General features: G+C 36.7%; 1 protein-coding gene across 1 annotated transcript in view; it reads right to left on the bottom strand.

The window, feature by feature from the left end:
- The window catches only part of LOC107200547 (dynein heavy chain 5, axonemal-like), a 147,771-nt gene that overhangs the window by 22,555 nt on the left and 98,896 nt on the right, over positions 1–26,320 (bottom strand). The window contains exons 61-71 of the mRNA XM_033519374.1: positions 24,593–24,787; positions 23,198–23,353; positions 22,739–22,921; positions 19,618–19,788; positions 18,808–19,186; positions 17,402–17,673; positions 15,383–15,547; positions 11,395–11,662; positions 9,348–9,469; positions 7,837–8,184; positions 3,133–3,321 (exon numbers count right to left, since the gene is read on the bottom strand). Coding sequence (XP_033375265.1) covers positions 3,133–3,321; positions 7,837–8,184; positions 9,348–9,469; positions 11,395–11,662; positions 15,383–15,547; positions 17,402–17,673; positions 18,808–19,186; positions 19,618–19,788; positions 22,739–22,921; positions 23,198–23,353; positions 24,593–24,787 — 2,448 coding nt within the window. The remainder of the gene's footprint in view (positions 1–3,132; positions 3,322–7,836; positions 8,185–9,347; positions 9,470–11,394; positions 11,663–15,382; positions 15,548–17,401; positions 17,674–18,807; positions 19,187–19,617; positions 19,789–22,738; positions 22,922–23,197; positions 23,354–24,592; positions 24,788–26,320) is intronic.

Here is a 26,320-nt window from a genome sequence, read left to right on the forward strand (position 1 = left end):
TTCTTCCCTCAGAGAATACCTAAACTCTCCCTTCTTTTCTATTCTGATCAATTAAATTCTTGGTTTTATGTTAGTGAGCATAATATTATTTTTCTATTTTGTATTTTAGTCATTTGGGTTTGGGACATTTTTCAGTTTATGCAAACCTGCATTTAAAAATTTAGCTTTCTTTACAGTTCACTCCAGCCATATTCATCCTTTCTAAGAGGTTCCAGAATAATGGAGTGACAGTTCAGATGAGAAACACATTTGATATAGATTATTTTTGCTTATTGTGTATATGTGGCCACACTTCTGGCACATAAGCAACACATAAGATATGGAACTGGGCACTAATGGCAGGAAAGGGAAATTCCACTACAAGAAAGATTTTTAAAGGCCAAATCAAGTTCTAAGATGTAGAGAATGAGATTCTAAAATGCAGAGGAAGAGACAAAGGGTAAATTCACTAAGCAGACTGCAGAAAGAAATATTGAAAAATCAGGGTCTGGAAGAAACAATGCCAAATCTCAATAACACTACAGAAGTAAAATCTGTAGAAGTTGTAGTGCAGCTGAGATAGCCAAGGAGATATACAGAGGAATACATTATTAGCAATAAAAAACTCTTGGAAAACAAACAGAGGATATTCTCTAGATGGTCAGAGCAAAGGAATGACTGCCATGTTTCAGAAACAAAGCATAATTTTTGGATGTTTCTGTGGAAAAATACTGTGTCATCCATCAGTAGTGCAGACTGAAGAAAAGGTGTGGTATGATTAATCAAAGTGTAATTCACAGATCAAGATGCACAGAGCCTTAGAAAATTAGATATCCCCAAGAAGAGGTGGTATCTACACTTATGGAACTCAGAATGCATCTACAAGAAATACAGAAGAAAAAAGTAGATCCAACAGCACATCCTCTGTACAAACTCAGATCTCCTTGGTTGAATCATAAGGGTACAGCTGTCAAGCAAATTAAAGCAAAAGAAGTTTCCTTTGAAACTCATAGAAGATGTAAGAGAAACAGTACTGAAGCAAAGAAATGTTAATTCTGAGCATCATTGTAATGATGATTGCTTACAAGAAAATAATACCCCTCATGTATGATTGGCAGATCATGAGAAAAGATAATAGTTTGTCATACTGCTTGATGATGAGAGTGAAATAGCAATGAAAACAATTGGTGGTGATTTTTTTTTTTAATACAGTCAAATGAAACAGTATGCATTATACTCAAATACAGCAGTAATAGAGAGAGACAAGAGTGAAGGATGGAACATCCAAAATAACCCTTTCACACCCTTTGCCCTTAACTACAGTCTCTGGCTTGAAAACTGGTGGTCTCCAAAGCTAGGACTTGATGAAGTGACTGAAAAGAGGAGGTATTCCCTACGTGTGGTTTGTGTGCATAATCTCAGTGAATACACCAACAGGGAAAGAAAGTGAATGAGCCTAAGATTAAACAGAAGAAATGTCAGAGAAAAACAGTATTTGATCAAACCATTTTGAAGCAAAATTTGGATTAAACAAGTATGTGTGCATTTTACCTGACTAAAAGGTACTGCATAGATTTCCCAGGGGTAAAACCTGAGGTTAAGACTACCCTTTGGTTACAATGTAAAGTGCAGTAAGTACTATTGATGTTTTCCAAGTATTACAAATTCTTCAGGAGGAAAAAGTTGGCAGCTTAACAAGGGAATGAAGAAATAGTCCTTTGGAGGATTTAGCAAATATATTGTAAAAACTTAGCTCAATACACATATTACAAATATGGCAATACATATAATAGCATACATACAATACATGCTATCCAGGCATTCAGTATTTTACTGCAACTGTAAATGGAAAAAAAAATAATTAAGGAGCTGAATGAAACCAGAAGAATCAAGTTCCATAAAAAAGCTTTACCCTGATTGGAAGGACAAGGGAAGAGAACTGAGAAAAATTTAATGTGTAAATGATAGTTGTAGATCCAACATGAAAATTATTACATTTATTAAATTATGAATTATTATTGCACTTACTAGATTTAATTTTCTTTTCTATTTCTAATATTTATTCACTATTAAATAATAATATGAAAACTGGAAAACTGACTCCATTCTTAATTAAATTCTAAAAATAAAATTATTTATATACTGTCATTAAGACTCAATAAGAAGGTGACAAAAAAGGAAAGACTCAAGTAGGGATGGATAGAAAAACAACAGCATGGAGATAGATGGTAGGAAACCTCACCTCAAAATGTTGCAGACCGTAAGTAGCTTGACAACAGGGTAATGAAAAGAGAAGTTCCAAGCTGAATTATGACAGTACAAAAGTGGCTATTTATACAAGACATATTAAATCTGAGATTAATAGTAGAAGGGAAGACAGGAACTATTGCCAGGGCCCCAAGACTATTAGTTGTTACTTGAGGTGGACTTTCTAAGTTGGCCAGAGAAGAAAATACAGCATGCATAGCAAGTTGTAATTCACAGTGAGCATTTTACAAGCGTGAACTATGACCTGGGGGGGCTTGAAAAAAAGCGCTATCAATGCAAAACAGAATTGTAAAGAAAAAAGTAGTGGAAATAGAGGTTTTCAGTATTTACTGTTCATGAAACACTTGGCAAGACAATAGAACCTACTTATAAACTGATGTAAGAGTCTCTATGGTGGATTTTTCCATTTAATGGGACTGTTAACTAAAAATGCAAAAAAAGCTTGACAAAGTTACCTCTTATGGCTCAGACCCCAAAAAATCTGGAGCATGAAAAGGTCTGATAAAATTCACTCTTCATCGTGGTGGTGTTATATTGGGACTAAGTAAATTGAATGCTGTAATCACTATAGGATCACCAGAACTTCAAAAAGAGGCACCAGGCTCCTTCTGTAAGCTACTAAGGAAAACAAGAACTTTCTGAAGCCTTTAATGGGTCTTCTGAGTTAAGGTGACTGATTAAGTGGACGGTGGCATTTGAAATATATATTTCTGACATAGGAATACTTTAGATAATAAACCAAAACAGACTTATAAACCCCTATGCATAATTTTAAGAGCTTTTTAAAACACATGCCAGTTAAATTTAAGAAGCACAATAAAACTTATAAACACAAATGTATATACATGCATACATAAAACATCTGTTTTATGAAGTAGCACATACCTCATGAGGGTTATAATCTGGAGGTAACTTCTCTAGCATCTCATCAGCAAGACGCTGCACCACTGCTTCCCGGGTTTCTCCCCCTCTAGTACTGCTGTCTTTGGGCTGGATGCTCACTATGGTACTAAATGTCTCATTTGCCAGGTTGGTCTGGTAAGTTATATCTGCGTTAGGGTGAAGTCCAAATACCTTAAAGTAAAAGGTATAGAAATTGGTGAGGAAAAAAAGTGATTTTTCTTCTTGATTATATACATGAGACAATGCATGAAAATGGATAAACAAGGAAGAAAATTCTCAGCTCCATAAAACAATAGATATGAACAAGTCAGTGGAAGTCCTCCCCTTTAAACGGCCAAGAACCAAACCTGAATTACATGAAAACATTAACATTGGCTGCATATGCAATAGTGTTTTCATTCATATCAGTGGAGGGTTTTTTTTTTTAACTGATCTCATTATCTTCACAAGGATCATGCTGTGGAATGCTATCAAGGGGTGAAAAGATTTCCTTCCTTTGGTTCAGACTAGAGCCTGTTGGAAATGTCTAATGTGGAAATTGACCCCTTAGCATTAGTTCTTTTGTCTCTATGGGTCTATCACTGTTGTACCAGCTCAATTGGATGCCCCTGATTATCCGACCAGTCAACACTCCTAACATGTTTTTTTACTCAGACTCTTAGGCTCATAAGTCGTGGTGAACAAAGTAATGCCCACATCTGAAGTACCTAAAGGTGGTGATATATTTAGGATATTTTATCGTTTAGCTATTTAGGTTGAAGCTTCCCCCTTCTTACTTCTTCTGAAATTGAATTATTTTATTTAAGATACAGCTAGCACAGAATTACTGCAAAGCTGCCCTTTGTCTGAATGATAATAGCTTTTTCAAAAACTTCCACTGAAATATCAGTAAGTCTGTAATTGTCAGATTGACAATTGCAACTCCTCTCCTGGAGGAATTATATGTACTGTGCCTTATTTCACCAGCCCTCATTTAATTATAGCTATTACATATCTCTTACAAACTTTGAACCACTGATCTGACAGTGAGGAAGGCTTGCCCTCAAACTGAACAGAAAATCAAGCAATCTTCTGTTTCTCATTTTCCACATTTTTTCATACAATGAGTTTTCATATTTTACATTACATTAGAATTGGTATATTGCAAGAGGACACTTTGAGAAACCAGTATTTATATACTCTGAGGATGGAATTAAAAGGGCCATTTAATATTGTTACACTTGTAAATCTAGAAACTCAGGGACAAGGGATATAAGTGGCTGCACCATGGCCAAAGCCAGCAAAGCTGCACTGATTTATACCACTTGGGAATCTTATCCTTACAACAGCACAAAGTACAGACCTAATACCACATTTAAGGGTGTAACTATAATAGCGTGAAGGTAGATTCCAGATAGGATTTAATGTTTTGCAAATAGTGGTTTACTCAAACTGATTATTTAGAGCTGTAAAAAGAGAAAATACCAATGTACTTTATTGCACTTATATTCTATGTGGAAGGAAATACACATTTGAAGGTACATTCTTTTCTGCTTTTTCTCCTGCACAGTGAGGGCTTATTTGTTAGGTTTTGCTCTAGCAGATTTTGTGGCAATACTATAGCCCAAATTAGCACCATGAAGAATATCTGCTATATCTGTGAATGGAGCCTTAGTCCAAGGGCTAACTTCAACATTGGAGCAATATTAACAAAGAAAGGGAGACATGGGAGACAGATCTGGTCCTATGGTTTTATGCAAATGATGCATGAAGAAGAAAGGAAAAAGAAACCAGTGGGTGGACCAGTTTTCTGAATGTCCTGTGTACTAATTAAGGACCCAAATATCTCATTCTTTTTGATCCAAAATATCTGGGAATGATGTTTAAAAAGAGAAAGTTGAATTCTGTCTTTCAGGGTTTCCCAGCCTTATGAATCATCAAAATCAATTTCTAAAGCTCTACACTCCTCTGAAATCACTCTATCATCCCTTCCTCAACTGGACAGGAGAGAGAAGTTACAACAGAAAGTCCATGGTCTGAGATAAAAACAGGGAGTGATCAATCTCCAGTTATCATCACAGGCAAAACAGACTTGACTTGGGAAATTGATTGAATTTATGACCAATCAAATCAGAGTAGGATCATGAGAAATAAAACCAAATCCCTAAAACACCTTCCCTCATCCCCTCTCTTCTTCCCAGACTTAACCTCATTCATTCCTAAATTCTCTACTTTCTCCCTCCTGCTTCTGTAGGGAGACAGGGAGCAGGGAACAGGACATGTGATGAGTTCATCACATACTGTCTCCAACTCCTGCCTCCTCAGGAGCAGGACATCTCCCACTCTACTCCTGCTCCAGCATGGAGTCCCTCCCCCATAAGAGAGCTCTCCATCTTCAGTAGGCTGTAGCTCCTCCTGAACTGTTCCAGCGTGGGTCCCTTTCACAGGGTGCAGACCTCCAGGAACATTCTCGTTCAGAATGGGTCACCTGTGGGGTCCCATGGCTTTGGCCAGAAAATCTGCTCCATCACTCCTCTCCATGATGGAGTAAGTCTTGCAGGAACCTGTTCCAGCATGAACCTTCCACAGGGTCACAGCCTCCTTCAGGCATCCACCTGCTCCAGGGTGGGGGTCCTCCATGGGCTGGGAAGGAATCTCTGCTCCAGTACCTGGAGTACTTCCTGCCCCTCCTTCTTCACTGATCTTGGTGTCTGCAGACTTGTTCCTCTCACATATTCTCACATCTTTCTTTCACTGAAGGTTCATGTGCAGCTTTTTATCCTTCATAAATACATTATCCCACGCATCCCACCACCACTGACAGGTTCTGCCTTGGCCAGTAGTGGGTCTGCCCTGAAGCCATCTGACACTGGCTCTGTTGCACATGGGGGAAGCTTCTGCCAGCTTCTCAGGGAAGCCACCCCTGTAGCCTCCTGCCACTGAAACCTCTCCATGCTAGCTCAATACACCGAGTTCGATTGCCCTTCTCAGAAGACAGTGTTCATTCTGCTCAGAGGATGAAATTTCATCAAAGGAGCAAGGGCACTGCAAGCACACTGATTCAGTCTTTCTTAACTAAAAATGGAAAAGGAGTGAATCAAGTATACACTGCTTGGACTAGCACAATATCCTTTGTGAAACTAAGAAGATTGGGAGATTAAAAGGTTAAAGGTCTTCATGAGCAATTTTGACAGATTTAAGAATGACAGAAGAAAGCCACAGCTTTCTTCCTAACAAGTGAAAATGTGAAGGACAAAAAAGATGTTTGCATTCCTGGACTTGCTTCTATTTACATAAAAGCCAAAGGTAAAATTCCCCTACCTCAAACCATACATACAGATTTTTTACGGGAATCAAAACACTTTAAAAATACATTGCAGCATTGTGAGATTGGTTCTCAAGTGCTTAAAAAAGCAGATCCTTGAAAGCAGCACCTGAAATCTGATAGAGCTAAGGTTCGTACACTGATAGGAACCACTTCATGAGCTGGGCTCAAATGGATCCCACTGATGCATTATCATGTCTGCATTTACACTGACTTGGAAAAGGTGCATCATTGCTGGCACAAATACCTTCGCATTCTGCTTTCACAGTCTTCAGGGATTCAGAACTTTCCAAGCTTATTTTATGACCTTGGAAACTTCTCACCCTCTCAGCCAGCATATTATCAGTAAGTGAAAACCAGTTTTTTCTGTTCCACTCCGTCTATTTAATTTTAATAGAACATATTTCCAATGGCATTTATCAACTTAATAGAAATGAGACAGAAATTCAGACCATTCACTTCTGTTTCAATTTTCCAGAGCATTCTCTTCTGTTTCAGTTTTAACTAACTCCATCATGTGTGTCTGTACTGGAGGGAGCAGAAAGTCTCCATCCTCCAATCACTATGACCACTGTGATATGCACATGTTGGGTCATGTAAAACTGGTTAGAGCCAGGAGCTACCCTGCACCCTACCCGATCAATTCATGGCAACATCCATATCTTTCTGTTGTCAAAATGGATCCCTATTATAACTTGCAAAATTAAACCATAGGGCTTTTTTGCTTTCATTGTTTCTGAGATCGCATGTCTGCTCAATCCCATAGAGAATTGTGAAACCACAAAATAGTTTGGTTTGGAAGTGACCTCTGAGGGTCATCTAATACAAATCACTTGCTCAAGCAGGGGCAGATAGAGCAGGCTGTGCAGTACAGTGTCCAGTCGGGATTTCAATGTCTACAAAGATGAGACTCCACAACATCTCTGGGCAAATTCTTCCAGTGTTTGACCACCTTCACTTAAGAAATTGTCCTCTTGTTCTCAGATAGATTTTCCTGCTGTTTAATTCATGTCCCTTGCTGCTTGTCCTTTCATTGGATATTATCAAAAAGGCTCCGGCACCATCTTTACAGCATTCCAACAGGATTTTACATACATTGATAAGAATGCTTCAACCTTGCTGTATCAACCCTCTAGAATATAATTAGGGTTGCTAAAAGTCCTCCATAACAACCAGGACCTGTGAATATGGGACTTTTTCCAATTGTTTGAAGAAGGCCTTATTTACCTCATCCTGGTCAGCAGATCTACACTGAATACTCGCTATAATGGTCTGCCTGCTAATCTTGACCTATGCACACTTGATTCTGAAAAAAAAACCCAAAAATCTCATTAAGTTATTCATCTGACAAAAACTCCCTTTAATATATTAAAATATTTTACCTCTGGTGTATCAATCACTGGCAACTGCTCTATGTGCTGGAGATAGTCTTCCACTGTATTGCCTTTTGGAATAACGTAACCTTTGTAGAAACAAAATTTTTCACTGAACATGTGCTCTCCAAACCAGACTCTTGCATACGTGTTCAGCAGTGCCTTGTCGAGGTCATCGGTTACGCGGCCGCCGTACTGCACTTCTCCAAGCATGTAGCGAACACAGCTCCAGTTCACTCCGTGCTTGATACCCACATCATTCAAATGGTTCTGAACAAACTGCACACTGGCTGCAAAGTCTGCCTGATTAAATTCGTAAGGAATATTCCAGCCCAATGGGCCAAACTTTCTTCTTTCCTGTAAAATAGTTAGAATTAAAGGTAAAACACTGGTAGATATAAATTGTGAAGAGAGATTAAGTGCAGAAACATGAAATATGTCAATATGTTAATGCAGTAATCCAGCTGTAATTCTCTTTCACCAACTTTTAAAAAAGAACATTTAACAAAGACAAGGCCAAACACTTGATTAATTATCTAGTAGCAAAATTTGTACAAAAAAAAGGAATATCAATATTTTCACAAAGAAAAAAAATCATCTTTTTAAAGTATTTTTTAAATCTCTGAGTCTAGAACTATTGCATCAGAATTTCAAAAATTAAGCTACTCTATGATGCAAGGGTGTCCAAAATCATCAGCCATGGTAATTGTGTCTTCCTCAGGACTAGATATATTCCTATCACTGCTGTGTCTCCATGATGCAGATTCAAGTAGGAAAAGCTGCTTCTTAGTGAATCATTTACAGATTCAGCTGGCAGTATATAGCTTTTAGGGTAATATCTAGTAATTCCTAAATTTTTCACAAAAAAGAAAAAAAATTCTTCCAAAGTGATACAAAGAAAAGCATACCACAGACTTCCACTAGACCACAATATATCAGTGCATAGATGCCACAGAGGTAAATTAACCAGGCTCCAAATATAAATTAAGGATGAAAAGTTGTGGTTAATCCATAAAGCACTTTCTTTAGTGGAAGTCCTGAAAGTCAAGACCCAAATTCTGCTTTCATTTCTTCCTATGGGTTTCAGAGCAGAAAGGATTTATATTCACCCTCTTATACCTTCTTACTGTAAACACTGCAGTTTAAGATTATGGTTTTCCAAACCATAAATTGTAGTTTTATTTAGTATGTTTTAATGATTTAAAATATTAGCAAAAGTCCAGTTAGTTGAAAGACAGATCACATAGTCATTGTCAAGGACTTTAACAGAAGAGTAATTGACCACTGTTTGATTGTCCTTTTTTTCTCCTGAAATACATTCATTTTGGAGGTACAGGATCAACACGAGCAAAATTGTAAGTTCTAACACGGTTGCAGTAATAGATAGGTTGTTTTCTTTCTTATTTCATTTGTGTTAATTTGCCAGCATGGGACGTCACTTGAAAAATGTTTTTCCTTTAATAACAAGGTTCATTAATAAACTGGCTTTATGACAGAAGAGAAGAAATATGTTTTTAAACCTGAACAGTTGTGTGAAGAAATGCCACAGCATACAGCAATGGTTTCCACTGTGGCATTTTGCTCACTCCCAGCAGATCCTGAGTAATAGCTGAGTACGTTCGTTTTAAGCCAGCTTTCACACCTAGAAATTAAATATAAAAATGTAAGACATAAGTTAAAAAAATGTATGGAATCCATAAATTCATAAGTCCAACCTCTTAAGCACAATTCTCTATTCCAATTTGCAGTATCATCTTACTTATATCTTCAAATAGTGTCTTAGAATCAATCAGCTGGTCATAGCAGGCAAACTTCAATAATTTGTTGTTTTAGGTAGATAACACAAAAAATTAATTTCAAGAGTCTGAAAGGAATTAAAATCCAGTAATCCTATTCTAAATGTTCTCAAAAGCAACTGAAATAGAAACATAACTATTTAGCAACTATGTGGCAATAAAAGAGATACCTAACATCATATAAAACACAGCACAGGATGTCCAAGAGTTTGCTTTGATATCTGCTTACAATATGAGATTTGAGTTTCATTTACAATAATTTTATTTAGATTTGATTCCCATAAAAATCTCAAAATTCTGTATGCAGGTTCTCCATCTGGCCCATAGACACTAAGGTGACGAGATGAGACCCTAAATTCCTAGTGCAAATATTAATATTTATGGAGGTTTGTTTGAGCACTGACATTTCATATCCCAGGAACAGCTTTAGGCAGTTGATACTGATCCAGTCTCAGCTTCCATGGAGTACAGAAGCTCAACTGCTCCCAGATGTTTTCAGGCAGTGCTACTCAAGCATCCTTTGCCTTGGGCAGACAACCCAAGCATGAGTTACTGACATCAGGCCCCTCTTATGATACTTTCCACCTAATCAGCTTCATACAAGTCTAGAAGGGCAGATTTTAAGTTCAGTGAAAAGATTGTCCAAGTTGTCCTACTTCCTATAACACAATAAAAGTACTTTTGCTTTTGTTCATACTTCATAAAGATCCTGTAGAGCAATATTGAAACATAGAGCTTTTCAAAATATTGAATAGGTATCATAAGAGGGTTCCAAAATCGAACAAATGTGTCTTACTGTATTGTGCTACCAATGTGGAGGGACAGTCTCAAGAAACTAAAATTGTCTATATTTCATCCTGACTTAAAATTTTACACTGGGGTTTTTTTTCAGCTGCTAAATGCAAGTTACAAATTTGCTATAACTTGGCTTCAAAAATAGCCTCTTGGAGCTATAGGTTGTTACCATTAGAATGATCAGGAGGGGACCACTGTGCAATAAAAAGATGCTGAGCTCTGAATTGAAAAGGGGGAGAAAATAAGAGGAAGAAGTAAGAAATTTTTATCAACAGACTGACTACCTTCTCTTGAGATGGAGTATAAATGCTGAAACAGCATGTGTTTCACATCAAACATTCTGTAGATATCCTACTGATGTTCAAAGGAAGCTAAATACTGAAATAAGAGGTTTAAATGTCTGAAGCTTTAAATAGGACCTTGGATAAAAATTCTCAGCTCCTACTGACATCATCAACAGAAACCAGTGGCAACACACACACACACACACACACACACACACACAAATATATAAAGGGTTTATTTATTTATTTGTAGGCATTGATAAAATACCCCTTCTCTCCTCAAGATTTAACAATAATCTTGGCCTCTCCTCTCATAGCATGTTCTCTGATCCCTTTGGCACATTTGTGGGTTCTCACTGGACTCATTCCATTCATGTCTTTCTTACACCCCTATTAATACAGAAACATGAGTCCAAACTCCCAGTTAAGATGCAGATCTCACATTTTGCTTCTGCACCTACTAGGTTAGGAAAGCTGCAGGCTTAGAGGCTCGGAAAGCATGAGATGAACACCTGAATATGAGGAAACATCCTGGAAGTGGGGAAAGATCCTGGGTGTAAGGAGGGAGGATGCCCAGGAACACTAATGTCCAAGACCAGCAGCTTCAAGTAGCTGCACAGTGAAACCAAATTTACTTTCTGCCCAAGCTTCCTGGACCAGCAGCAATCACTCCAATGGGAAGACATTCCTACCTTGAGGAGATTCATTGGTAAATTTTATAGAGGACTGTAAAAGATTAATAGGAAACTCTGGGTGAGCCTCTGTAGTGATCCAGGTTCTGAAATCTTCACTCATAGACTCTTTTGTTGTGATGGTGTCCATTAATTCATGAAGAAATTCCAAGCCAAGGTGGCAGTTCTGTAGAAGGAGCCATCCTCCATCTTGCATGCATTGATTTAGCAGGTGCCTTGCATGGACTTCCTGGCCCTGACCCATTGAAATTGCACGACATGGAATGTTCTAAAAATAAAAGTTTATTTTATATGTAATTCCTTAGAATTATACACGTGATACATTGCTTCCATAGATCCACGTGTAGTAACATTCTGCCACAAAGAAAGCCATTAATTTCAATGGGGATTAATTTTAATAAAACAGAGTAAAGAAAACAAAACCAAAATAAAAAAGCAAAACCCTTCAAGTTTCCCTTACCTTCCACCTGTTGGAAGAAAACTACACCTACTGGAAATAAAATGGTTTTGCTCATCTAACAAACTCTGTGGGATAAGTCAATCTGAAACATTTTTTCCGCTTTTTCACTATGGTTTCAAATAAAGCAAGACATAAATACAGCTGGACCATTCTTTTTCCTATAATGTACTATCTATGAGCAGATATTAGGGCTTCAGATAATAATTAATGCACAGTGTAAACCAAACAATTCTGGTGACTTTTACTGTCTGAACATATATGATTTAAAAGAGACCTGTCGATGAAGCAGGTAGGACAGGAAAGATTGGTTCACATTAAAGCATTACTCAGGAAACATCCTGTATTGTTAAATGGCAGCTGTGGAGCCACAGATTCAGAGGATTCCAGTTTGGTAATCTGCTAGCTCCAGCACATCTAGGGCAGATCTAAATTCAGTAGAGAGAAATGCAACCATAAAATTCTGGAATTCTATGGCATCTTCTCCAGGGGCTACGGGAGAGTAAAACCAGTTGTTCAGAAAACCAGAGGAGGATACAAGTTCTCACAAAGGGATCTGAAAAACATGAGGCTGAGATTAGGACCACATAAATCTGTTAGTAATGAGCAGAGCAGGCAGATTCTCTCTTGCTTATTGTTCTTGCTACTCCTGTCCTTTTTAAGTCTGGCTCAGGTTGGCTGCCTGACTCCTGCCAGGGAAAACCAGAATTATCAAACCCAGCTAAACATATTATTCTGCATACATGTTGAGGGTGAAAGAATTAATGAAGAGACTTTGTTTCATGGGCAGTTTCATATTTAAGACCTACATCTGAGTAACCCTCATGCAGCGAGCGATGAGCTACATTATCTGGGCTTATCTTCAGCTGGCTGAGAGTTACAAAGGTTAGTCTTGACCTGTACAGCTACTCAGCCTCTCTTACTGTGAAGCAAAAAGGAAGGAAGACATCCACTCCTAAACATCAGGGAGGAGGCTGCCCTACTTTGGCAGGAGAAGAAGGTTAAGCATATGGACACAAACTGTGCTGGGTCATTTGGCCTTAGGGTCAGAGAATGGGCCCTGACCTGATTTTCCAGAACAGTATAAATACAGCTGCTGTATATGATCCCCCATAATATCCTGGCAAGATTTAAGGACATGAGAATGCCAAAGACAAGAAAGCAGTTAAATCCTACTCTCACTCAGGTCAGTGAAACCTGAAACTGTAGCTAAAAGAAGCAAAGCTGAACAGCCAGTGAAGCTGGCTATGTGCCAGAGAACCAAAAAACTTTATCTTTTCTAAGATGCATCTGAGTACAGCTAGCACTCTCATAAGTCAAAGACTATGACTACCCCTGCATAAAAGTGCATAAATATTCAGAAGGTACATTATTCCCTAACAAATCATCTACTCATAATTTGCTCTTCTCAGCAATGTTACCTCTCAAATGTACAATCATTAAAGGTTATAGAAACATCGAGAGAAGGAAAGAAATCTTTTTCACCATGAATTGTCCTCATTTTACTCCTTCTGAAAGAACTCTATCAAATGTCTGCATACAGAACGTTTCTTTCAATAGTGAGTCATATCAGCATATCTATGTCATCTTAATACATTGCTATCCAGATGAAAATGCTGGCATTTTAGTCACTACAGTGGCCCTGACAGTTCTGTTGAAGTTTCTGTGCATCATTCTCTAAAAAAAGAAACTATCTCTACAATTTTTTAAAAATCTGATTTTAATGAAGTCGAAGTGCTGGCATAAGAAACTTCATTTTAATCCTGAAAGTTAAATTTTCTCACCATCTTGAAGTGAAAGTAAAGGGGGCATAAATGCAACTTGTTTTAAGATAGAGCTTGTTTGTTTATAAAAGAGATTATATAGCTCAGTAGTCACAGATATTGTTCTCATTTCTCTGGGAGAAGGCCACCTGAACAACTAAATTTTAGAGTGAAAAATAAATTCTGGACACAAATTTGAACATTACCAACAGCAGATAGCTGATTTATACTGTTAATATCATACTTAGAGGCACCATCAGTACTGGAAATCAATTTTAAGACCATAAATTATGACTGCAAAAGGGAAATAATTGAAAAAAGAGGTCCAAGTTTTTTGTCATTAAGGAAAAAATCCCAGCACCACCACCACCACCCCCCTTCAAGATCAGGTCCCAGGTACAACTAACCCATATTAAAGAAAGCAGAGAAATCCCAAAGAAAGACAGGAACTAAGTACAATTTGTTGACATACCAGCACAATAAACACAAAACTCCCTTAAAAATGTTTATGAAAACTAAATTATTTCTAGATATGTGTTTCAAAAGCTAAAGAATTGTTGAAATGCTCAACTTCCACATTGTTATATACATTTTTATTTTTACAAACATCAGTGTTTGATTTTTTATTTTTTTTTTGTGGCATTTGGATGGCTTTTGTAAACTTGAAATGTTTCTATATGCTGTGTGGTTAGGTCTTTACCTAATCAAGGGATTAGAAAAGGACCTTGCAATTAAAGTGGTGTTGACTTTACAGGTGACACTAGAGGTGAACTTCAGGTTATGACAGCCTAGCTGATGTACCCTTGTTCATAAACCATGTGTGAATAAACAAGGCAGTCCCTTTAGCTCGTTCACAACCTCACTTTCTATTTATTCTGTACACATTTCCTGAAAGCATGAAAACATATGAAGACTGTCCAGTGCAATATCCTTTTGGTCTGACAGCAGGCAAGAAACAAATTAATGACTTCAGATTTAAGATTCTTAAATTTAAACACTAACTGAGAGTTTGGTCATAACTTAAGCCATCTTCAACACAGACAGTCAAATAAAGGTCCTGATTTTCAAACTGAATGAGCATCTCCACTTTTAATTAATAAGCTAAAGAGATTTGTGAGTCCTCCCCACTTTTGCAAGTATGTCTTACTCAGCATATACTAAAATCCCGAGCCATTAAATGAAGATGCATTCTAACGAGGAGGAAAATTTATGGAGATCTAAAGTAAATAACTTCTTCTTGGGAAAATTTTATATGCTGCTACATTGTGAACCATAAAACAGAGCACAGAGTGACTTAAAGTTATGCTGTTCTGTAGGAAATGTTGAATGCTTCCATCAAGTGCACAGATTGAATGCTAGGGTGTTAAAATTAGTTTCTCTTGTCACCATATTTACGATTTTTTTTCTGTATCTTCTTGAAATCATCATTACTGTCAGCTTCTACAGTGAATGCAACACAATATAAACCACAAATGTTGCTTTGTTCTCATAGCTCAGTACATTTACTAGGTAGTGGACTATCATAGTCTGCAGGATAAAGAGAGTGGTCCCACTGGAATCAAAGAACAGCTAAAAGCATGACTTCAACATTTTCATTTCCTAATAAATGCCTTTTGGCTAGTGGTCAAAAATTAACTTCCAGAGAACACTAGTATGAATATAAATATCATTATTTGAACATCATTAAAATGTGGAAATATGACTTGTAGGGCAAAGAAGAGTTAAAAATGTCTTTATCAGCTCTAGCAATATCAGTATAGGAGGATACCTTTGATTTTGCAAGACATTCTATATTTTCAGTGGGATCAGACCCCACTGATAAAAGGCATGTCAAAGGTGTTCGACAGCCACTTTCTGTCCACATTGCTTCCATTTCAAGAATAAATCCTTCTGCATATTTCTCTCCAAGAGATTCTGCAATGTAGTGACGAGCCTGGAAGAAAAAAAAAAAAGGTTACCAGAAAAATGTATCTATCTTTACCTTTTTAAATTTAGCATTAATCACTGTTGTGGTATTTACCAATATCTACATGGGAAGGCAATGACTGTCTAAACTGTAATTTTTCAGCTTTGGTCCACAGGAGGCAACCACTGAAATTCTCAGATAGCAAGCTTCAAACAAAGAAGAGAAAGAACTCTGCTCATGCAACAGCCATCCTGTGAGCACTGCTGCTAGAAAATGCTAAATGGGGTTTTTTAAAGAACTGAAAAAAAAAATCCATGCAGAATAGATCCAGTGTCAGCTCTGAGGACAGCCCAGATATTGACCCTAAATTACTGCCTGTCAAAAGTTGGTGGATAGCCAAACAAAAGAGTTTCTCTTTACCAGTTCCATTCTTAGGTCCCCTAAGTATGTATTGTTGACACTGTCTCTACAGCGTAGTGGATTAGCTCTGACCCAGTTACAATCTCCCATATATCTATTGGAACTTCAAACAAATTCTTCTGTCCAGTGGTTATCCAATTCAAGTCTCTTAGGCTGAATATCTATTTCTACAAAACTCAGCTCAGACTTGATCCTTAGAGGTCAAACCTTCTTTATGCCTCATTTTTTTTCTTTTCACAGACATTTTCTAAAAGAATTTCTAAAGCTACCTTAGTGCATGAAATTCTTTTTTACTGAGGTGATTTCCTAGCTATGTAATGACTCTCACAGATTCTGCAGCATGTATGATGAAGAGAAGAACTGAGGAAAAAGGTGGAGTGAGGAAGATGTCAACTGTAGGGGAAAAAAACCTCAGTCACACACTATTAAGTGTATATTTTATCCTAGACAGGTAAAATTTCTAATACTTGAGAAAACACAGTAGGAAAAGAAGAGATACAGAAGAGATTAACAAAAGAGATCCCCTCTCTCCTCAAAAATCAAAATAATGACCTTTTCTTGCAATCATTGTTCAGAGACATCCTTTTTCAGAGATGGTTGTGCAAGACAATAACAAATAATTGATAAATGAGTTCACAGATCAGCAGTAGCAGGTGTATTATTTTTCTCTGTTTAAATTATGTCAGTTGGAGTTCCCATACTTCTCTCCTCCCTACTGACTGAGGAGCAGAAAATGAAAAAGAGTGGAGTGAGCCTTGTTGAAAAAGAGGCCCATGAAAATATGGTGTCCCCGAAATACAACACAGATGCTATCACAGCATGTAGCATGTAAAGTTAAGACAGACAGGAAAGAAAAACTACTACTTTCCAGTACAGAAAGGAAAAAAAAAAAATGACAAGAGGGTATTCATAGGCTCATACGTCTCTTTTACACCTACATAGAGAAGAAAAATCAAAATATCACGAACTGTGGAGAAACTGTTAGTCTACTGCAGTTTCTTTTATGACATTTGCCATGAGGCAGCCTTAATTATTACTTTCTCAGTAGAGAGGGTAAGTAAACAGTTTATCTGCTGTTTTAGTGCACCTGTCATAAAAGTGAATTGTCGTTTTTTCACTGCTTCTGTGAAAAAGATCAGGGATGTATCTTTTGATTCACCAGAGGAATGCAACTTCCTTACAGGTTTCATGACTTGACTTTGAAAACACCACAAAAAAAAAATGGTATTCTTGCAGCTCCAACACAATTTGTTTCATGTTCTGCTTCCTAGTTCATTGCAATTAAATAAGTGAGTGTTCTCACACATCTTTTTTATGAGCATTTCAATAACTGATTTTTCAAAATAGCTCACTCTGCAACGAATATTATGGTAACAAGAAATTCAGAAAACATAAGTTTGGAACTAGCAGTTCTTCAGGAGAGGTCACATGGCATAACCATTGTACAAAAATGTATCTTACTTGGGCAACAGTGTGATCAGGGCACCAACTGCGGACAAGGAGCAGTTTATGGAATTGATCCAGTAAGCTGTCATAGCCATCAGGAATAACAGATTTTTCAGGAGCTTCTTCATCAAACCAGGCTTTCCAAGACTTCTCATTCTTAACAATTTGCACCAGAAGTTGATTGAAAGGGTACAAGCTAGATAACTGCACAAGATTGAGCCATGTTGTGTCAAGGATCCACTTTTTTGGTTTTGGTTCCACAGAATTCATATCCAAGCTGGCACCTCCTGAAAATTGAAAAGTATTATAGACAAAACCAAACATTGTTAAACAGAAAAACGACAAAGTAATAAAAAAACATTTTTTATATATAATTCAGGGAGTAACATTTTATGTAAACCAGGATATGGAGACCTAGAATTTGCATGGAAGGAACACTTAAAACCTAATTGGGAAATGGTCTCAGTTCCTCCCAAAGCTGATATCCCACTAATTTTTGTGCTGCTTCTACTCTAACTGTAGAGCTGGAATAAAACATGACCACCTAAAAGGATACTCAAACCCAGTTCTTCAAAGCAGATGTAGAATGGTTAGTCAGACTCCTTTCATCTTTACTAAAGAATAAGAAAGCACATGGTGCATTCATTTCCAGGACTGTGCAACATCAACAGCCTCTTAGCTCAACCACCACTCAGCCTCGTGCCCATTTGCACACCCAGCACAGCTGAGCCACAGCTGAACAGTAACTCAGTGTTTGCCAAACAAACTGGGGTGTTTGGATGCCAAGCACCTGACTGCACTTGTCTTTGTACCAGATTGTGCTTATCTTATCTTGGAGACAGCGAGGCCGACCCCCATTAAATTTTATAAACTTTACTCAAATTTTTCTTTGTCATTGTCTCTGAGCAGTGACATACAGTGGTGACAGAACTCAATGCAATATAAAAATGTTTTACAACAGCTAATAGACGTCCACTTTTTTTGTGCTAATAAGTCTGGTACAGCATTCATGTGCCTGCTCATCAGCCATCAAGAGAGCTTTTGCTGATTGTCTACAATCTCACAGACACAGATGTGGCAATTTGAAAAAGAGGCAGACAGTAGAGACTGTAAGTTCTCTTACAAGTAATGGACTTTCTCCCCCTCCCCCCACCCCCCATTCTGCAATGTATAACAGTTAAAATAATCCTCATCTAAACATTATTTCGGTAACAAATAACCTATACTGCTCTTGCTTTGGAAAATTTGTCCCTCAATTCTTTCTTGCACTGTAAATGCTTTCATTCACAAGTTAAACAAATAGATCCACAGGATATAACACGTTGTTAATGCAAGTACTGCAAAATCTGCAAAATCTGCAAAAAAAAATCTGAATTTTGCAGACATACATAAACAGGAACATTTTTAGAGAAATTAATTACCTTTGATCAGTGTCTCAAACTCATTGTGTGAAATTTTCTTGGCCTGCAAGTCAATCTTCAGTGCCAGAAGCAATGTGAACAGGAACCTGTGATTTTCATACAGCCCTCGAACCGTGTACTTGAAGACTTCATAGGTGAGATGCTCGATTATAAAAACTACCCTTTTTGCTGCAATTTGAGATTTCTGAGATCTTTCCACTGATAGGTCAAAAATGCCAAGGAACTGCCCTAAAGATGTTTGGTACATGACATTAATCATGCTCATTTCCACAATTAGGAAATAAAGGATGCTACCACGACCTGCTACAGGCCGATACTCTTCACGTGCAGTATTGATTTTCACCTCTGTCTCCATTGCTGTGTTCAGTTTTTCACTGACCTTAAAATTAATGGAAAAAAACATGAAGATTAAGTTGTATTATGTGGTTTATACTAAAAGAGAAAAAAGAAATGGTCTTGATTAAGATCACAATAATATTTTTAGTTGAGCTTTGCTTCCCTCTGCCAGTGTTTCAACACGGACATTGTGTCTTCATGTGTTGCAACTGTCACAATGGGAACTGATTCAAACTCACACCTGCAAAATATGCCTGGAATATAAACAGTATCCAGATAGCAGTTTAATTTTGCAATTTTTTATGAACAAAAAATTAGCGTTTCTACTATTTATTTGTTAATAAGTTAAATGTTATATAGTGGCTCTGAATGGAAAAAAAAATAAAACAAGAATGAAAATATATACATACATCTTTATATATAACATCTTTAAATTACAATTAAAAATGTATCTGGAGTACTTTCAAAATTCACCTCTTCTGCTGTTGTTTTAGTGATCCTCAAGACTTCTATCAGAGACTCATCTTCAACCAACGAGCCTTCTGTACTGGTTAGACGGCAGAGAAGATTATCTTCAAGCTCCTGCATTTTCCTCTTGTGATATGTCACTTGTTCCATCAGTTTGATTCTTTCTGCTTCCAGTTCCTATATTCAAGAAATTTGCCATCAAAGAAAATTTAACATCAATTAAAAGGACAATTCCTTATAAAGACAAAGAAAACATGTGATTTCATGCATGTCAGACTGGGGACTTTGTAGTCTTTCACATAAAATTCTGAAATATTACTAAATATTTCTGTACGGAAATATATGTATGCTGAATATATATTTTAAAATAATTGATGTGTCTCCTGTGTTTATTTGATTGATGAAGGAGAATGAAAACACATCAGAATTACCAGGAAAATCTTCCTCATAGTAAGATGCACAAACCACTATAGATAGTTTCCAATGGCAAGTGACAAAATCCACATTACATCAAGTACTTAAAATTAAATCAGATAAAGGCCTGAAAGATGCTTTGTATGGATGGATTTACATTGTAAGCAAAACTGACTGGATGACGTTTTCCATTTCTAATTCCTACGATTCTGTGATTTTGAAAGATACAGTCCTCTACTGCTTATAAAGCAGGAAATGCTACAATTATTATCTATGTCATATGGATTTTTTTGCCCTTTCTACAAGACAGATAATGACAAAGGAAAAAAGGCAGAGAAGTCAACAGAATGCCAAGTGAAATGAGGCATCTATATGGCACAGTCTACACAGCTCAGGGACACTCTTGCTGGCTGTCTTTATTTAATCAATCAGGTCAACCTTCATATATATATCCTAAAAGGATGGTTAATAAGAGTCTAACTACACCTATGGCTTTAGTTTATTTTCAGTTTTGTCAACATGTCAAGCTAGAGAAAAAGGAGATATACAGAGTTACATAGTACAGGAGAGGTTCTCCTGTATTTCAAAGAAGTGAAAAATTTCTTTATTTTCACAAACTCCTCATTTGGAAACCTGTTTGAAATATGCTCTAGGGCTACAGCGTATAGCTCTGTGAAAGCTACAAGTAACTGCATCCCAAAAGATGGGAATGGCTTAAGCATCAGTAACTCAACTTTCTACATTTATTCCTCTTTCTATACCATTATTGAAAAAAAGAAAATAAATTAGAATTACACAAAATAAATACTTCTACAAAACATTCAAAAATACATTTAACTGCATACTTAAATTCCACATAAGGATGTGGTTTGTTTAAGATCAGACATTTTACCCATGCTATTTATAAGTCTGTAAAAGGTATTGTTCAGAAAATTAGCAAATATACCAGGTGCAAGTTTTTGTTTGCAAGGGAACTTCACAACCATATTTGTAACATAAATAATAGTTGTTCTGAACACAAATAGCAGCAGCAACTTTGTTATCAAAGTACAAAAATATGCTGGTTTTTTCTATATTTACAGGATCAACGTATAAAGCTGAGAAGAATAAACACTTCTTTGATCATATTTCATTGATCACTAGAGCAATCTTTAAGAATGTCTTGGTTCCTTTAATCTATTACTTTATCTCAGTGATCATAAAGTTGTCTCTTTGTAATAGCAAACCTGTTTCTCAGAATCTCTGTTCATGTTGTGTCCTCTTTTTGAACTAAATTTTTCAGAATCCCATTGGCTCTGACTACCTACACCACAACATTCATCTCTGACTGAGACAGAAGAGACAGAACAGCCATGATGTCTTCATATCTGCCAAAATAAGTTTAATAAATGTTGATCCGCTGCAACCATGTCCCTGTGCAGCAAGTTATGCTGATACTAACCAGGTTCCCTTGCAACTCTCTTCAGCTGATGTACAGCACTGAAGGAATATTTTTCAGCTACTGTATTTCAAAATGCAGTCTAGGTGTTGCTATGTACATCCAATTTGAAATCTTTAACAGTTCTGTCCAAAAAAACCCCCAAAAAAACAAATCACAGAGCAAGAGGGAAGAGGAGTTTTATATGTAGGTCATGAGAAACCCATTCCACTTCTTTCACTTCTATCTTGATTTAGACCTCTTTCTCCTTTCAGAGGTTAGTCAGAATACTCCCATTCACTCCTGCTGATGCTGTTCAATTTTGCTTACAGAATCCTACATCTACTGGAGTAAAGATTAAAAGTTTTGCATCTAAAGCATTTGTCCCACCCTATTATTCCCCAGTACCAGCTGTCAGTATTTTTGTTTTTCATGGAACAATTCACAGGAAGTTTGTGCATTATAGTGACTTTCCAGCCTCTGTGACTGTCAGACTGAAGCAAGGACAGCTTAATTCCAGCCCTTACTTCAGTAAAGGCTCATTTTGAGCAAAGTGGAAGGGTGTTGGCTGGAAAAAATGACAGCACCACTAAAGAACACTGGTTAGAACATGCTTTGGGGAAAGTCAAAGGAAGAATTGATTCCCTTAGGTAGGCAACTCCTCTCACATGAGCAAGCCTACCTGAGCTACTTACTGAAAGCAGCAGCTCTGCTAATGCAAATCTCTTTTTTTTTTTCTCTCACCTGAGAGAGGATTTTCTTCCTTATATTAACTTCCACATAATCAGTGCAAATTTTAGTAAGAACAGAGTCAAGTCAGTGTTCAGGGCTCCTTAAGAATCTTTCATCTCTTTGCACACTAGAGCCTGGCTGGCAAAAGTAGTTCAAGTTCATAAGCCTTTTTTCATGTAATTTAAATTAAGTTTAAAAAGGAATTCAGAAATAAAAGAGATTTCTGACTGAACAAGAAGCCCTCTCCATACATGAAGGAATAAAGCTGTTTTATGTATGTCATGTGTATGCCTGTGATGTATTTTTAATGAATAATTTTCTTTCTTCTCTTTCCAAAGCCAGATCTTAGAATAAATGTTTAGGTTCCCCCATTCAATTAAGAAACAGCTCCACATTGTGTTTCAGCAAATGCACAACCTTTAAACTTTCATTCACATTTTTGTTCTTGCATTTAATTTGAACCAAGCCACTGAATATGTATGTACTCCTGTTGCAGACACTGAACAATACTATATAATAATGCAGATATTTGCAGTACTATTCCAGTATTGCAAGACTCGATACCTGCTTTTCTGTGAGGATGACACGGCCAAGGAGCTGATCTTCCAGCCCTTTCATGGTAACAGTAAAGTCAATCACGGTTGTTCTTGCACTAATTTCTGGAGTATAAACAGGATTAGCCACCTTTGTTGTCATATAGAGGGTAAACCCCTTCGCCAGATCTACCTCCTTGTCACCTACTTTCACCTGAAAATAAAAAACATTTCTCAATTTTCAAAAGCTGAATTCAGAAAAACTTATTTTTTCAGATAAAAAAAAAATAAATCTATGAATTCTTCTTTTTATGTTTTAAATTACACTTTTTAAACTTTCTGATTAAGAGTAAAAAAGTCACTCAAACAACCCCATACGTTCGCTACTCTTTTTCTGTTTTAAAGGTACTAATCATGTCAGTATTCAGACTACCCCATACCCATCATCTGTCCTACTGGGTTTTAATTTCATGTCTACAATCCATCTTACTTTGTGTGCTGAACCAGATTTTATGAAATTTTTTTCCAAGATGTTATCTAGAGCAGGATCAAGTTCCTCCCCAATGTCTTCAATTAAGAGAGGTCGGCCAAGGGACAAGCAGTCTTCTATATGACTTCTGAAGAACTTGTGGTTCATAGCTGTAACCTAGGAAGATTGAGGCACAACACAGCATCCATTTGAAAATACACACAAAACAACACAAAATTGATGGCAGCTATAAAAAATTATACCACCCTGTGGTATCTATACAAATGGCTGCTTTTTAGGGACCAACACTTGCCTCTGCTGACATGAACGGAAGTTTTGCTTTAAATGTAAGAGGATAGGAGATCACATTTCTTTCTTGTTACTTATTTACTTATTTATCTGCATATCTATCTAATCATTTTAATATCTTAATGTCTCCTAAATATAAGTATTTTTATGCTTAGAACACTAATGTGAAGTAGGGAAATATGTATGGAGTTCAGAAAGGGAGCCTGTGTTACATAGGAGGCCTGATCATTCAATTTCCAATTCAGTTCCACCAGTCTTAAAATTGCTAAAAGTAACACAGACTCCTTTTCATTTATTTAAATTTAATATATTTAACATAATCCTTTAAGATGATAATTGAATAGCCTTTACAGGCATCTCTTAAGTCATGGTTTTCGGGTGGTTTATATACCAGGAAAAAAAAAAAAAAATTAGGATAGACACCTTTTTAAAATAAATCCTTGTCTTGCAGGCAAAGCTCTTTGAATAAGGTATAATTAAAATATCCAGAGGCACATTACACAGAATTTAACCAGTATATAATTTAAAAATAAATACTCTGTTCCACCACTCTGCACTTTTTGTTTGTTATAATGTAGGCACATATGTATCCACCAAAACAGCATATTGCCTACATTTTTATTTCAAATTCAGCTGAGGGATAAAGCTAGTGTCTGGGTGACCAACATAACACTAACAAGACCATAGCAAATTACAATATCCCAGATGTAAGCCATCATTTTATTGTGCATTTGTGTATTTAGAAACTTGACATAACTCTGCTTTTACTGGACTTACTGGGGAGAAATCAGATTCAGAGCAGGAGATAAAAGTCTCCAGAAAGGTGGAGAATGAGAAACAACCTTTTACCTCCCTCTTTGTTTCTTTTTCGCTATGGAAAACAATTAAAATCATCATAAAAATAGATAAGCCATAACATATCATATCATTCCAAGCTATTTTGCCCTGTTATTTATAGCCTGATACAGAGTATGGGTTCTGCATCAGTCTTGTTTTAGTTTTTGCATGTCTGTATACCAATAAACACCAGATTCAAATTACACATGGTCAAAGTCTGATGACACAAATGACACACACATTTTAAAAAATTACAAATTAACTATTTACCTGAAGTCCATTATTCTTTTCCTTATTTTTGATCCAGCTTTTTCCTTGACCTTGTGGATCAATCAGCAAAGGATATCTAGATGCTTTTGTGACAATAATGCCATTTTGAATTGAAAGGTCATCATTTGGAAGACCCTGAAGGTTCCATTCACCCACTGTAGCATTGTCAACAAGCATACCAGTAAGGTTCAAGTTCTAATAGAAAATATGCAATTAAAAAATTAGTACCAGTAGAAAACATGTAAATACAAAATTAGTGCCAGTTAGAGGAGCTAAACTAAAACATCTGCTGGGTGGTTTTTCTTCTTATGCTGATCAGAACACACGATAGGGTATATTTGGTAGTTATTGCTTACTGTTTCTTTTCTTTAAAGTTCAGTGGCTCAATCATTGCAGTTGAGCAGTAATGAAAGTGAATTCTGTTGAGGCTCTGATGTCCATCAGAGAGTGTCGAAAAAAACTCTGAAGTCAGTTTAATATCTAATGACAAACTGATTTTTTTGCCATTTTTGATGGCAAACTCTTTTCCTGGCAGTTCAAGTGGAAGTGTCATCTTGCTCACAAGAGCTTCCACCTGCTGGAAAGTGCCTTCCAGGTACAGGATGGCTGTGGCAGACTAAGAGAAGAAAGTGGAGATAAGCTATGGATCAGTAACCATGAACTATCATGAAAGGTTATTGCTGCTAAGTTAAAAACCCTTCACAGTTCACATACTCTCCTAAAGTCGGATTTGCACTTGTCAACTAACTTGCTTTATGTTATTCACTATGAAAAGTAACTGGCCTCTCAAAAAGGTGTGTGTGAAGAAAACAGTGCTGAAAATAGCAAACCAAACTCTCCAATTTAGAAAAGCACATTAGAAAGGATTGAGAATTTAAAACACAATAAAATTGAAGGGTTTTTTAATTTGCTCCTTACGTTTTTCATTCAACAATTCCTACTTGTAGGCTTTCTCTAAAAACATGTTTGAAATAAAGACATGTAAGAAAGAAAGAAAGGAAGTGAAAGCCTGCAAATCTTGCAAGAATCACATAATTCAGCATCTGAAGCCTAAAGCAAAACTTCAAATACTGTGAGAGTTGTGATACAGTCATGAGACCTAATGATACCAGTGGCTTCAAGATGCCAAAGCTTTTTTACCCCTTTGATTTTTTTTCTGCTAAAATTATTGAAGACTCACAATGAAGCAACACAAACCATTCTCAGAAAACAGAGAAATTTTAGAAAACAAGTTTCCATTTGTGCAAAGGACAAAAAAACATTTAATAGGCAAATTTTTCAGCAATTAGAAACCATGTTTAGCTCCTTCAGCAGACGAGTAGGATATTTGAACTTTTTCTTACCTACAGCAATAAGTATCAGTCACTCTGCAACTCTGAAACTCAGCTAATTTAAGCACCTAACTAAACAGATAGGTGGCTAATTTTAAACAGATCTTTCTAAATTGTTATGCCTAAATGACTCATACACCCACGGTCAGTTAGTTTGTGAGAAAGCAAGGCAGACATCAATCCTTTTGCTTGAACTGCAAAGCTGCTTTCCTTCCTGTTGTGTGAAGCATCAAAAAAAGCCCATATTCTGCCTTTTGTGAGTACTTAATTCCCTGGGGAAAATCAAGACTCTGTTTAATACACTACGATGGAAATCATAATTCTGTTTTTAATGGGAACTGTTTAAACAGAATGGCAAACATGTTTTGAAACTCATCAGCTATGGTATTCTCCATCT

The sequence above is a fragment of the Parus major genome, chromosome 2 (genome assembly GCF_001522545.3).
Source record: "Parus major isolate Abel chromosome 2, Parus_major1.1, whole genome shotgun sequence".
In the NCBI taxonomy this organism is placed as follows: domain Eukaryota; kingdom Metazoa; phylum Chordata; class Aves; order Passeriformes; family Paridae; genus Parus; species Parus major.